This window comes from Daucus carota, chromosome 3, assembly GCF_001625215.2.
Source record: "Daucus carota subsp. sativus chromosome 3, DH1 v3.0, whole genome shotgun sequence".
NCBI lineage: Eukaryota > Viridiplantae > Streptophyta > Magnoliopsida > Apiales > Apiaceae > Daucus > Daucus carota.
Window position 1 is genome coordinate 6073804 of NC_030383.2, and position 15682 is coordinate 6089485.

Below are 15682 nucleotides of genomic sequence, written 5' to 3' on the forward strand. Positions count from 1 at the left end.
CATGTATCAAGTTGGTCACTGAACTCAAAACAGTGGGCATAATGTATCAAGTTGGTCACTGAACTCAAAACAGTATCAAGATGGTAACTGAAGTGGCCATAAATGTCAAACAAGTACCTTAAAATATGAATTCAAGCAATAAAAATATTATTTATAAAGTTTTACACATTATTTTTGAATGTTACTAAAACCAAGTAAAAGATTATGACTTCTAATATTTATGATAATATATTTAGATTTTATCAAGTTTATATATTATTTATTTTTAAATAAAACAAAGAAAATAACTATATAATAAAATATAAATAATAAATAAACTTGATAAAATATAAATATATTATTTTAAATACTAGAAGTCATAACCTTATAGTTGGTTGTGGTAACATTTAAAAATAATGTGTAAAACTTTATAAATAATATTTTTATTACTTGAACTCATATTTCAAGTTACTTGTTTGATATTTATGGTCACTTCAGTTACCATCTTCATACCGTTTTGAGTTCAGTGACCAACTTAATATATTTAGCCCACTTCAGTGACCAACTTGATAATCAACCCAAGATCAAACACAAAACCAATCCATTTAGGGTTCGTGTACTTTCGTGTTATTCTCGTGCGTGTTTCGTGTCATTCTTGTGCGTGTTTCGTGTAAAATTGAATATAAATAAATATATAAATTAATATAAATATTAGATTTCTAGATAAAAGTTTTACAAAATTATATGAAATATAAATAAATATATAAATTAATGTAAATATTGTTGGAGCGAACTCTCTCCTTAAATAAACATCATTATCGGTTGAATGTGATTCTTTGAATATTCACAATTTTTATCAGCATGTGATTCATAGCATTCTTCTCGGAGAAGAGAGAAAACATAGAAATCTCTGGATTATTATATGATGATTTTTGAACTTTCCATATATAGAAAGAAATCTAAAGAGATGGACTAGAAACGACATCGATACAAGACATGGTGTCTGTTTAGCTTAACTTATAACTAACTCGAGAGTTAAGTATGTGCATCTAATTTATAAATGACTTGCAAGTCTTTGCCCCCACATAGATAAGTATATTCCTATTTAAAAAATGGTTCTAATGCTATGTCAGTAATTTTATAGCGTTGTTTATAGTTTTTTCTTTTGGAAAAAAAGAAAGAAAGAAATGTAAATGTAAGATACAACTACAGAGTATAAAGAGAAAGACTAGCAACCAATTGAGTTAGCTCCCTTTCACAAATTTCTTGGCTTCTGGGCTTAGATCGGATTTGAGTGAGGCGCGTGAACAGAACCTGATGACTGCTGCACTTCCCTAGCTTCATCAGAATCGTGCTGTTGGTTTCTCAACAAGACCCACCTTCTGTGCAATTTAAGCACTTCAATTATAAAAGAAGCTCCACACATTGCTCCTCCAAATCCAGCAAATGTAGCAAGGAATATTGACAGAACCACCTGAACTCGGAGCTGCACATCCCCCACAGAAATGATCAATATATGAATTATAACCTGAATTCCAGTTTCAGATTTTTGTTTCTTGAAGTAATACCTTTTCCGCTCAAAATGAAAAATCTCTTGGATGGCTTTCAATGACAAAAATTGCTTAAAAATCGATCTATTAGCCCTTTACTACGTATATACAATGAAACAAAAGGGGTTTTGGAGTGCACAAGTCATTCTCTATTGAACTGTAATTTATCTTGACTTGGCGTAATACTTTGAGTAAAGAACATCTCTTACCACTGAAAAGAAAACATGCCCGAATAGAACCACCAGTCCAAACTGAACGAGGGCATACATCCATGTATATGTTCTTCTTACTGAGAAATATATAACAGAGGCACCAAAAAAACTTAAATGACTCATCCATGGAAAATATCAGAATCATAAACGTTAAAGATAATAAATACCCATAGTCGTCGATGTCATGGATGCTAGGAGACCCAAGATGCAGGAAAACGGAAGAGATAAAGTAATTGCATGAGATCCCATGTCTGAGAGCTACATTGAGGGAATAATATTAGGGACAGTGGTTAGTTTGATGTAGAAGGAATCTAGAATCTGTAATTGGCTTACCATAAGCTGCTCCAGAAAACAAAAGTAGGCAAGCATGCTAACTATAACAAGGACAGGTACATCCTGCCAAATCCTAGACAAATATTGATCCTTTTAGGCCAGGTTTCCGAGAAGTCACGATAAAACTCATGCAACACAAGCAATATCGAGAATGGAGCGAGTCAGTATTTCCCCATAAAATGCATGTAAGCACAATGGTTGATAACATGCTGGGAAGTTTTCTAAACAGAAGTACACATTTTGTGCAGCTCGCGTGCACCCAAAACTGACAAAATTTGACATTAAGAAAGAAACCAAAAAAAAAAAAAAAAATCACCTGATTTGCTTAGCTTTCTAAATTTATTCAAGAAACATATATGAAATATCAGTTGAGGTCTTGAGGACACCAATAGATCTATGGGTATATCATATGTAGGATGTAGAAGAGTGCCCCTTTTGTGCATGGCACAAGGAAAGTCCCGTTGCTTACCTGTATCCTGCAGCTTCAGCATTCCGGGCTCCATTTCCTAGCAAGATGTTGGACCGAGTATGCTGAATTCGTAAAAGGGCGACAGGTAGATTCTGGACATCTTGCTTGCAAACCTCACACGTCTTATTACCTTTAATACTAAACCATTTTATGGCACATTCGTGGTGTGCTAAAGCTAGTTCGCCTTTGCAGCTACACTCCATTTTAAGGGTATCAGCATCCTCCCGTAGTTCAATCAAGCAGATTCTACAGACTGCTTCTTCTTCCAGTATATGCTCACCACCATCATCGTCATCATCAGTTTCACCTGAACCACCAAATTATAATAACACACATGTCAGTATGGAAAATAGTCATGCCTACAAGGTACTCTGTATGATGAAAATGCAGGAAAACCAAATCCGGAGTACCTGTTAGACCCTGAAATATAATTCAATATCATTTTAAGTGAAGTGGCTACAGCATTCAATGTTATATTAACTTTCCGATTTCTGGATATCATTGGTTACATGATCAATATATGTCGCCAAAATTAGAACAAATCAATATATGTAGGGGAAGAAAACTTACCAGCTTCCAGTGGTGGACTAGCATGTGGTGATGCACTAGTACCTTCGGTCACTCTTGGGGCAATTGAAACGACACGAAATACCCCACCTAAAGATTCCAGCTGCCTCAGACTTCCATCTTTGTTAAGCTCAGGCACCGAGTGCGAACGGTGAATAACAAAATGGTCCCAACCTTTCTGTAAAGTAACTAATATTTTTAGAAAGACGTGGAATTAATAACCCAGCATTAAGCATTACATAAAAGGTAATAATTATAAAAAGGCAATTTCTGATAATTTTAACTTAATAAGCTTCTTTTAGAGACATAAAAAGTAGAGGAATGCATTGTTAATATAAAAATAACAAAGCAAGGGAAAACTCTGAATCCATAATTCATTACCTATTGAACTGATACATGTACTGCACAACTAGTGCAGCATATATTAATACCCTTCCGAATCCCACAGAGATAATCTGATACTAATATAGAGGCCTAAGTCAAAATACTTAGGGGTCCCGTGCTGTAATAGGTAGGACATCAAAGAGCCTATTAATATTATCTTCTTTGGACTTCAGCCTATGCAATATTCAATTATTAATTATTGCGCAGAACAGAATGCTACAGTAAGGAGTATGATAGACTTGCATGAATAGCCAAAGTAATCTCAAGAAATACCAGGGAGGCATCCTATTTAGATACCTGGGTCATGGAATCAAACTCTAGACAAGAAACTTGGAACAAGCAAATCATACTGGCTGTCTGTTTTACTTTTGGTGTAAAAATTATCAATTTATCATAATCGACTTTGTAGACCTATTCCGTAGCTTAGTAGTCCAGTAATTTTGTTTAGTTAACTTATACTCAAAGAGGATTCTTCATAAAAACAATAAAATGATTTTCTATCTACCAATAGGTTGATACTTACATCTGCATTCTGAACATCACTTGTGTACCCTCCATGTGTAGACTCTGGATTTGAGTGTGCTGTTGGAGTTACTGGGAGTGATGACATTTTCTTCATTCTGGGGGTAAATAACCTAGTAAGAGATCCTGTGCTTGGGAAAAAAGATTTGTTTTGCGACGATGGTGAACCTACTAGAGCTAGGACGGCAGCCTTCTCAATATCTGAATCTGTGTTTTTTATTTTGAAACCTAACTTAGGAAGAAGGCATTTCAAGGATGATTTACCTTGAGATGATGAGGGGCTAGAGGACCCATTGAATTCAGCATAACTAGGGCTAGGAAGTCGGGGAAAATTCACTCTCTTTGGAGTTGTACTTGGTGTCATGGGAATGTTTATATTGACAGATTGCTCCGAAAAATTCTGAAGGACTCTTATGGGAATCTCCACAGCAAGGTTTTGCAGCTCCAACGGTTGGCTGGCAATGGTTTCTTCACTTATTTCACTACATTCCTCAACCTGCACCATATATCGTGTATAAAAGTCAGCTAAACTGGTAGTCATACACCATTAGCAACAAAAATCAAATCAAGACAACAACTTAGCATCATTAAACAATTTGTTATGGCACCATACTTTCAGGCATTAAATCAGTCAGATACACACCACTTGGGAAGTGGGATTGTTCATTAAATGTTATTACTAAAAAGCCATGACTCTGGTTGAGACTCTAAGCAGTTGCTTCTACACCATAATGAATTATGTTGGATCATGTATATAGAAGTTGAATCCAATGGATAGTACACATAAACAAAATGATTGATCAGGGCAGTGGCACCTCATTTTATTTTATAATAGTAATATTATCAATTAAAAGCTGTTATAATCGGAGTTTTTCAACGAAATAATCTTTCAGGCCTGCACCACCTTGGTGTGGAGTGTGGTGTAGACATAAGCCATGTGTACATCATGAGCTCCCAAGGGGATGCTGTGATGAAATATTTCTAGAATATAATAAAAAATGAATCCTACTGGTTAAATTCTTATCCATGACAACTAAAGTGTGTTTATCCTGGGGTAATTTCATTTGTAGTAAGATTCTTATCTTTTATAGAGTCATAATTACGAATAGAGTCCAAAAATAGTTAGGATCCTAATATTGGAGGTGCAGATGATCAAGCTTCTGAGGGTGTGCAAGAGAAGTGTCTCCACCCACACCAATTCAAATGGAGTATACCAAACAGCGCCTTTTTTTCTTTTTCTTCTTCTTTTTTTTTCTTTGGGGGGGGATTAAAGAGGAGGCACTAACTAAGTTGATTTGTAAACCTTCCAGAAGTTTTAGGGGTCTTTAGGATTGTTAATGAGCATAGAAATGGCCAAAGGGGAATGAGGATCTCATCTTAACACATCGTTACCTAAACCAAACACCAACACACTGGAATAAGATTCCAAATCCATCAACCCGGCTGAAGTTCCATGAACCAGACACACTCTTATTAGTACTACAAGGTGCTGAAATCTTGTGGGGAACTTCACTACAACAAGAAAGATGCTTAGTCACAAGGATGGCGAAATGACTACAAAACGAGGTGCATCTACACATAGATGATGATTTGTGGTAAAGTTTGCTTGGTCAGGGACTCCAAGAGGAAGCATTTATTGGATTACTTCTTAAATCGTTATATTTTAATAAATGATAATTAACTTACTCCTTATTTTGGTATGAATACAATTCATAGCTGATTTCTATTCAAGACATGAAAATGGAAAATAATGATCTTCATTAAAAAAATTAGCAGAACGGTGAATTCGCCTGAAATGGTTTTATAAGTGTTTTATATCAATGTAGATCACTTGAGTGTGGATCCAAACTCTACTATCCCTATACTGGTTATCAATAATTTACAAATTGTACAAGCTATTCGAAAAACAACATACAATACATAAATAAATAAATCAAACAACAAGCCTACAAACCAAAACGAATCAAGAAATTCATGAACACCCCTTATTCGATAAACAAGCAAGCAGTTACATGAGTGGAACAAGTTCAATGAATTAAACAAAAAGCATTGGTACAAGATAACAAAGACCCCAACAAATAATAAAGAAATCAAAAAAACAAACAATAATCAGAGTATAGATTAAGGTGGTAAATCTCAGTAGATTATTAAAAGAAAAGATGGAAACTAATAAAAAAAAATCACCTGGGGAATCACAACAACACAAGGAGGTGATGAAGAAGAAGAGGAGTCCACATCTTCATTATCTTTGTTTATATTGCCCAGTGCAGATTCCATGGATTGTTACAATGAGAATTGAATGAATAAATTTAAGAAGTGAAAGTGGGGTGGGGGGTTTTAAGAAGAATGAGAAAGAGAGAGCGAGACGCAGCTGCTTGTTAGTTGTATTGGATTATATGTACTTGTGTAGTATATATACTAGGTTGTATTACTAGAACTGGTATTTTGTATTCGTGTGTCCGTCTACTTGGGTTGCACCAAAACTACTGCCTCATGTAGTAACGGCGGCCACGCACTGTGCACCTGTCCACTTTTATACGGAATATTTTATTATTTGAATTTTATCATCTTAATTAAAATTCCTTTTTTCCTGATAAAAAATATTTATTTATAAAAATTCATAAAACGTCTACACATATTAAAATTGAACAAATGCATAGTCACATCATTAAATGCTTTTCTTACGTGAATATAAAACTAAATGATTTTTTAAAAAAGCACGTAACTGTAATACTTTCAATGCTATTTTGAGTAATGGATCTTTCACAATACAAAATCATCTCAATAAATCAATATCATAAAATTTTCACAAATTTGCAAATCAGGCATGAAGAACAACAAAGAAAAAAAACAAAATCTAAATAAATTGAGGAGTAGTTGAAGAAAAATAAGAGATGAATTAAAAATAAAAAGAATATAAAATTGGGACTTCTCACCGATTAAAATTGATAAAAGTCTCTCCGATAATATGAATGGTTGCATAAAGAATTTATGTTCTTATAAAAAATTTCACGTCTCAAATGCAAATTATAACTATATATTTGCGATTCTTACAAATCAATTTCTAAATTTTAGTTCATAAAATTGAAGAGAGATATTACCTTTTATTTACTATATTTTCAATGAAATATCTGAAAACTTCTATACTGGATTATTAAAATTTTGTTAATCGTACGCTTCTTTAATTTATACCATTCTTTAATAAATATTATCATTTTACGAAAATTTTAAATCCCAATATTAGAATATTCTTATGAAATAGGTACCGAAGTTCTTAAAATAAACAACTAATACATATTTAGGTATGTCCAATTACAGGATTAACGTCATTATACGTTGGCTACTGTAATGCTTGAATTTTTAAGAAAATGACAGGGTATTATATATTAAATTTAATCTCACGTCCACACATATAACCATATTTTCTATCCAATTCCCGCATATAATAATGCCAATTACGGCCTAACCCGGCAACGTGCCGACCTCAGTTAGCTTCCCTTTCAGAAAGAAAAGAGAATATTATACAGTAAACTTTGGTCCAGATGCTGTGAAGATGTATCAAAATTGATGTCATTAGTTACATATTAACCTCAGCAATACTCTACTACTCACTATTACTTTAGTAATCAAAGCACTGGGGTATAACAATGTGAACAACAGCCTGTCAATAACTTCCCTGTGTATCAAGAAAACGACATTTAAGCTACTAATCTCCACCTACTTTCTGCATTATCTCGACATCCAACAATACTCAAGTTTATATTTAGACGGAGTCCATAGTATGCACGACAAGATGTCAAATGCCTGGCTTAAGGTAAACAAATTTGTATATAATACATGAAAAGAATTTTACTGTCAGCGAGATCAATGAAAAGCTGTTTGCTTTTACATAGTCTTTTGTTATAAACTGGAGTGTAGAGCATGAAATCAAGCCAAACCGCACACTTACAAGGTCTTGTCAATTATTGAAATGTAGGATAACCAGGAGAGGGGTATAGACACTTGAATCTGAGGAAATTTATTATGTAAAGTTTGACCTCAGTTCAAACTTCCGTCATTGACCTTTATCTCCAGTAGCCTCTCGACTGGTTGTCTGCAGATCGGGCACCTGTTTGTTTGAAACCGTAGAACCCTGGCACACTCGCTGCACATGCACTGCACCAAGAAATTTATTTCAGTAACAATTATGCGTGCTTTTGAGACTAGCACAGAATAAACACAAATTAGAAGGCAAACTATGTATAGAGTAAGGAACACAAGTAGGTGGCTCTGAGGATGTCGGCATAATAATAAGTCGCTTACACTAAAAATAGTAGCTAATGCAGACAGGATTGATATACAGATCTGTGTGTACATGTGTGTATCTGAGAGAGAGAGAGTACCATGTGTCTGCAAGGAAGAACAGTTGTGTCACGAGGTTCGGACAAGCAGATGACACATTCTTTTCCAGGATCATTCACATCGAAATCACCATCAGCAGAATTGCCAATGCCATATATCTCCTGTAGCTCATACCTCATCCCACTCACCCATAAGATCTGCTTGATTACTCTCACTCGGTATTCACCCTTTTCCTTCTCAAACACAGCTTGGGTGATCTGTGAATTACTGGCTCCATACTCCGGGCTTCCATCTGCTGATCCCTTCTGGTTGCTTGGCAACGCTTCTGCCTTAACTACTAGGGGATACACATCCATGTCCCCCTCTTTAAGTAACTCTGACTCTTCACATTTTGAAAAGTCTATCCCAGCTCCAATGGGTTGTCTGAACTTTTGGCCTAATCCTTGTTGGAAATGTACTGTCACTGGTGCATATGTGCTTTCTTTCATTGGTGTAAGATTACAATCGTCACCCTCTTTGGCAAAGAAAATAACTGTAACACTGTATGAGAAGAAAATTTGGGCAACAAATATTAAACATTAACTATGGTGTGCTGAATCTTAAAGATAACCTAGAAAAAGGTAAAACAATTGTGTATCATAATAAACTTAAAAAGTATAATGGCTATGAGTGGGGGGAAAGGAAAAAGATAACCCCTCGATAGTATCTTAGTAACAACATACTAAGGAAACTATAAAATTTACACATGTTATAGTGAAAGAAAAGAAATAAGTGGATATATAGGCCATTGCATATTATGATAAATAACTGAGCCAATAGATATATAGCTCCAAAGAAAAACTCTTATCAAGGAATATCAAGGCGACAAGTTCTTAAATGCCATGTTTGATAACATAGAACAATTTCTCCAAGCACAATTTTATTCTATAACTAATGGTTGTTCACAAAATCAGGATTAGCTAATCAATAATTTAACCTACAAGTACAAGAAATAATATCAAGGAAACATAATTCAATTTATAAATTGTTAGTGGTAATCAAATATTGGAGAACAGCAAACTTATAAACCCACATTACGGCCAGTTCCAGTTCCAACAAACCTATTCCATATAGCTCAAAGATACTTGACTAGCTACCGCCTACCAACTCAGCTGGTTTACACTCCACCCCATGCCTTGAAGTATAATTCTGAATTTGTGTATATCATTTATTCAGGGACGGAAGAGTAGGACACTAGAATGTTAAGGATAGATTCAGTAGGCGGGGTTTTCAAGAAAAACAGGGAGCAAATTTTGGTGTTTCTTAGTTCATATCAAATGTCAGGCTCATTAGGCCTGAGCATAATTATCCGAAACCGGTTCAAACCGACCGATCCAAACCGTCCAAACCGAATATTTCGGTTTTTTAACGGTTTGGTTTGGTTTTGGTTTTGGTAATTAGAAAACCGAAAATTTTCGGTTTGGTTTCGGTTTTCAACTTCAAACCGACCGAAATATCCGAACCGAACCGTTAGCACATATATTAGAAAATTATTATTTTATATATATAGTTTAGGTATTTAAGTGCAGATCAATATCATAAATATTCCTTACTTTCAAGATTATCCCTCCCTTTTTTCTCCATCTTTATTTTATCCCACTTCATTAATAATCAACCTTTCTTCTTTTTCTCTTTTAAATAAAACATTTTGTTTAGTTTTTAAAATAAAATGAATTATTTGTTTTCATTACAACGTATAAGGATAGCACCTAAAATTATTTATATCGAATAATTATACAAGTTTCACCTTTATCCTTTTATAAGGTATTTTGTTAAGTGACAAGAAAGGAGCATCTAGAATTATTATAAATTAATAAAAGTGTACAATTTTTTTAATATTTTGGTCAAAAACCGAAACCAAACCGAACCAATCCGTTAATAATCGGTTTGGTTTGGATTGGTTTTTATAATATTCGGTTTGGTTATGGTTTGTAAATTTTCGAAACCGAAAAATTCGGTTTGGTTCGGTTTGGACCTCCAAACCGCCCAAACCGAACCGTGCTCACCCCTAAGGCTCATAGCGCATAATGCTGCCTCATTCCCACAGGCCGCAACCCTTTCTTACCCCGCCCATCACAAACTTGAGTCATGAACCTAAACTAAAAAGAAATTTCAAGACAAGGCTAAAACACTAGTAGACAACTAATTATGTCGGAACCCTTTGTTCTGAAAGCTACTAAGTCATTTTTTAAAGGAACCCTTTGTTCTGGATGGGCGGTAGGCCTATATCTGTTGGATGCTTAAGACTGAGAAATGTGTTAAGCTCATACACCAAAACCAACTGTAAGCCCATTAAGTCATAAACTTGCAGACAACTGATATAAAAGAGCTTCATGTATGATTTGCACAATAGAAGTGGAAACAATATACATACTCCACTAATAAGCAAGAAAAATTTATGTCATTTACTAAACTCATAAATAAATCCGAATAACCAAAGAAAATACTAAACAAGAACCTTCTAGTAGAAGGTCATCAAACTGATACATAACAAACTAAACAGTAATGACATTATACTCATAAGCAAAACCCCGCGGAAGTTCTAAATTTCGCGCAAAAAGTTCCAACTCCAGATTAATATCAATAGGCAATAGCCACCAAATAGCAAACTAGAAGTCTAGAAACACGAAATTAAAAAGCAGTAACACGTATATAATCAATTATTATTCAACTTCAAAAATCGGGGAAAAAAAAAGTACCTTCCAGCAACAGTTGCATCAAATGTAAAAGTAACAAGAAACCTCCCAGGGTTCTCTTCATCAGGCACAACCTTCAAAGTCTCCTTCTTCAAATTCACATCATTTCTTATAGTAACAGCTTTCTGATGCTCCACATATGGGGCCACTGGAGGGACCAAAGGGCCATATGGGTAAGGCCCACCAACCCAATTACCATGTGTGGGGTCCACATGAGGTGGACGATGGTGATGATCAAAAGGAGCTGGCAAAGGGGGTTGAGGATAGTAACTTGGGTACTGATAATACGGGTGGGGCAAGGCGTTCGGGTTCGGGTTCGAATTCGGGTATTGAGATGGGTATGGAGTTGCAGCTGCGAATACATATTGATTCGCCGGAAGTTCAGGCTGGGGCGCCGGAGGATGTTGGTTCCGGCGACTCCCTTGTCTTCTCCGGCCGTTTGAACTACTTCCCACGTTACCCATATACTTTCTTTAAAATATCAAATCTTGAATTTTCAACTCCGAAATTATAATTTCTATACAGATACCTAAAATTAGGGTTTGATTGTGTTGTAGTTGCATATAATTTCCTGATTTGGAAAAATAGAAGTGGGAAATAGAGGAGAAAATAAACAAAAATTGTGGAAAATACAGATAAAGATACCATATAAATATAGGTGTGGTAGTTGTGTACAGCTCAAATAAAATTGCGAGCGGATAAAAAGTTGAAAGCATTGTTTTTTATGGTAACTAGCTTCTTAACGGGTTGCTTTAAATTATATTTTTAATGTATGTTATATATTTTTGTTCATTTTTTTAAATTGAGATTATTTGTATTAAAAAAATAATTTAAATTTTACATTTATTTATATTTTAAGTCATATTATCTTGATATCTAAATGTACACATATCCTCACATATTTATTAAAATATAAATATAAAAAATATACACAATTTAAATTTTTATTATATAATTAAATTGTCATTCACCTAAACTTATTGAGAATTTAATATAAAAAATAAGATTCTTAGCAAATCGGAGTCTTTATCGTATAGTTATATATTATATTTATAATTGATCTATTATATATATGTATATATATATATATATATATAATTTTATTAAATCATAATAATTAAATATTCTTAAAATCGGTCAATTAATCGAATAACCGATAATAAGACGGATTTTTTTAATCCGATTTGGCAAACTTTGCTTAAGTCGATGGTTAATTGATCAAAACTGGATTAGTCAGTCAAAAATCGGGTAGAATATTAAAATTTACAAAATTTGCGGGGAAAGTTTAAAATTTTAAAAATGATTAGATATACATATTATATATATATAATATTAAATTAATAAAACTATTTAAAATTTATATTTATTTGTATTTTAAGTCATATTATCTTGATGTCTAAATGTACATATATCCTCACTATTATGATATTTATTAAAATATAAAAAAATACACTATTTAAAATTTAATTATATAATTAAATTATCACTCACCTAAAATTATTGAATGTTTGATGTAAACAATGAGATTCTTGTCGAATCAGAGTCTTTTCCGTATAGTAATATATTATATTTATAATTATTCTAATATATATATATATATATATATATATATATATATAATTTTATTAAATCATAATAATTAAATATTCTAAAAATCGGCCGATTAACTAAATAATCGATATATAGACGGATTTTTAATACGATTTGGTAAAATTCGGTTTATTTATTATTAAATCGTGATTATAAATATAATATATATATATATATATATATATATATATTTTGAAGTTTTAATTATAAGGTAATTAATGTATATTAATGATTAGACATTAATGATTAATAAATACGTTAGGATTAAAAGTCAATAATAACCTTTTATATAGTATATAAATATGTGTATGGACAAAGGGCAAATTTGACATTTCGAATTAAATTACTCAATCTTGCTCTATTAGATATATAATAGATGGGGGTGACGGGGTTGCGTAAAGCAAAACACTCGAGGACACCCCGGTATATTCGTCGGTTTCACATAAATTTTTCTGAGGTGAAAATAGTTGCTCGGGTCGGTTTCGAGAATTAGAATCGAATACAGATGAAATTTTTGAAAAAACTGATAACATTTCGAGAATACACTCTATATATTCATCGGTTTTTCCTAGATTTTTCTTGAATAAATCAATTATTCGGATTGATTTTGAGAATCTGAATCTGAATACACGTGAAACATGATTTATATAATTTATAATTTAATTTCGTTCGGATGTTTTATTGTGGTTTATTAAAATTATACTAACAATATAAACTACACTCGTGAAATCGGTTTTTCTCGATATAAATTTTTGATTTCTATCTCGATTAATTTTGTACTTATACTTATGATTTCTCATATACAATACTTTCATGTTATATAAAATCTAACAGAATATTTAGATAATAAACTAAATTGAATATTTAAAATTTTTATAAAAAAATACATGACATAGACTTTTAAATCATATAAACAAGAATCAAACTTATTGATAAATTTAACAAAATTAATTTAGATTATAAAATAAATTGTATATTTAAAATCTTTTGTAAAAAATGCATGACATAAACTTTAAAATCATATAAACTCTAAGGTAAGTGAGATATCAAAGATCAAAGTTCGGTTATGAATTTTAAATTTATCTCACTCAATTTACATAATTCAAAAGTCTATTCCACGTATGTTTTAATAAGGATTTCAAATATACAATTAATTTTATAATATGGAATTAATTTTTGCATAACATGAGAATATTATATGTGGAAAACCTTAATCACAGAATTGTCAGACATAAAAGTAAAAAAATATGATGATACCATTGAAAAAAGTCAATTCCACTAATGTGTCATAGAGAATATCTCTATAAATGATTGTACATAAACACAAAATCTGGAAGGAAAAAAAAAACTCCGCCCCTTTATATTTTTCTTGAAAGTTGCAGAGACTTTTATTGATTTTCACATATAAAAAGTTCTAAATCAGTCAATTTATTCTTATTTTTCAATAATATTCTTCCTCTAGTAAGGATATAATAAGTGCGTTTCAAGTAATTTAATTTTACAAATTTTATATATTATGTTACGGGTCCAATTTAGTCAATAGTTTTCGTCCACACCATTGAAGATGATCTTATATTTTTATTTCAACTATATTTGACTATTTGTCGAACCTCTAAATAACTACAAGAATATTTCATATTATTTATTATCATATATAAAATATATATTTTCTATAATAATATAAAATAATAATATATTATTTTTAAAATATAATAACTGATTTCATCATAACACGACACCTTTCAAATTAAACAAATTTTATATCATTTTAGCATTAGACTCTAAAATAATTTCCATATATTCTCATTCATTAAAAAGTCTAAAGTACCGGATATTTTAGTATCTCGGCTAAACATAAATCTAAATACGTTAATGTAACAAACTTTCCTCGTAGCTTTACTAGAAATGCGAAAGTGCATAGATGACGCACTATTCAGACACAAGAGAAAGGACCAAACCGAGAGGGCGTAGAAAGAATGAGTTCCAAAACAAACAATTTACTTGGTCTTACAGAAGTTAGAAGTTAGAACGATGTTTATTTCAAATTACTCGGGAGTCAATCCGTACGATGGATATAGTACTAAAATTTGGGAGAGTCAAAACTCAAAAGCACTCATATGTTACTCCTCTTAATCGACCGCGTACCAACTCCGGACGTCCTTCTTTTTACAACCTATGATTCTCGTGTTCCCTCGGTAATGAACTAATAATACAAAAAGTTAAAAATATAATCATACTAACAAGCTTTTTGTATTTTTTTTAATTTTTTTATAATAATTTATATAATATAAATATAAGAGTGGCGCTCAAATAGAATCACTACTTAAAATAAAAATTTAGAACCACTAAGGTTCTGCAACAAAATCGGTCAAAATATTAAAAATAGCAGGACACTATAAAATTAAAAATAATCACATATATATATATATATTATAAATAATATTAAATTAATTCACTTGATCATTTGATTAATCATTCAAATTAATTACTAATTTTCCGATTAATCAGTAATCGACGTCTGATTGGTGCTTATTCCCAATTTTTCACAACAATACTTAGAGCATCTCCAACCATACAAACTCCCTAACTAAAAAATGAGTTGGCATTCTAAATATAAAAAATTTAGCCAATCTGCTGAAAAAATCATACTCCAACCACGTGAACCTGTTGTATATAATTTTAGCCAACCTCTCATGGATGACTATATTTGTCGAACCTCTACAGGTCTGTAAGAAATCTGTAGGATGATTGCACATCATTTATTACCATATTAAACTGATATATTATATTTTAACAGACTAAAATATTAATAACATTCTATTTTTAAATTATAACCAACCAATATAGCCAATATCATTGAAGTACAATGTCTTACAGATTCAGCAAATTTTACAAAATGTCTTACATGTTCAATTTAACCAACGATTATAGCCAATACTGTTGGAGATGTTACAGGTTATAGTAGCAAAAGAAGGAACTTTAATGAATCAAATTATTCTT

At 32.1% G+C, this 15682-nt stretch overlaps 2 protein-coding genes across 2 annotated transcripts; both read right to left on the minus strand.

Annotated features, from left to right (window-relative positions):
• Positions 1-875: 875 nt before the first annotated feature.
• LOC108210845 (uncharacterized) lies at positions 876-6466 on the minus strand. The gene is made up of 8 exons (XM_017382279.2): positions 6201-6466; positions 4018-4512; positions 3114-3288; positions 2544-2850; positions 2075-2147; positions 1909-1999; positions 1739-1818; positions 876-1465 (listed from the first exon to the last, which is right to left on the minus strand). Exons 1-8 carry the CDS (start codon positions 6291-6293, stop codon positions 1259-1261), a joined length of 1521 nt encoding a protein of 506 aa, XP_017237768.1. The 5' UTR covers positions 6294-6466; the 3' UTR covers positions 876-1258.
• A 1359-nt stretch (positions 6467-7825) lies between these two features.
• LOC108211019 (probable E3 ubiquitin-protein ligase LOG2) lies at positions 7826-11801 on the minus strand. The gene is made up of 3 exons (XM_017382498.2): positions 11096-11801; positions 8399-8897; positions 7826-8171 (listed from the first exon to the last, which is right to left on the minus strand). The coding sequence occupies exons 1-3, from the start codon at positions 11554-11556 to the stop codon at positions 8055-8057; spliced, it is 1077 nt and encodes a 358-aa protein (XP_017237987.1). The 5' UTR covers positions 11557-11801; the 3' UTR covers positions 7826-8054.
• Between the last annotated feature and the right edge of the window lie 3881 nt (positions 11802-15682).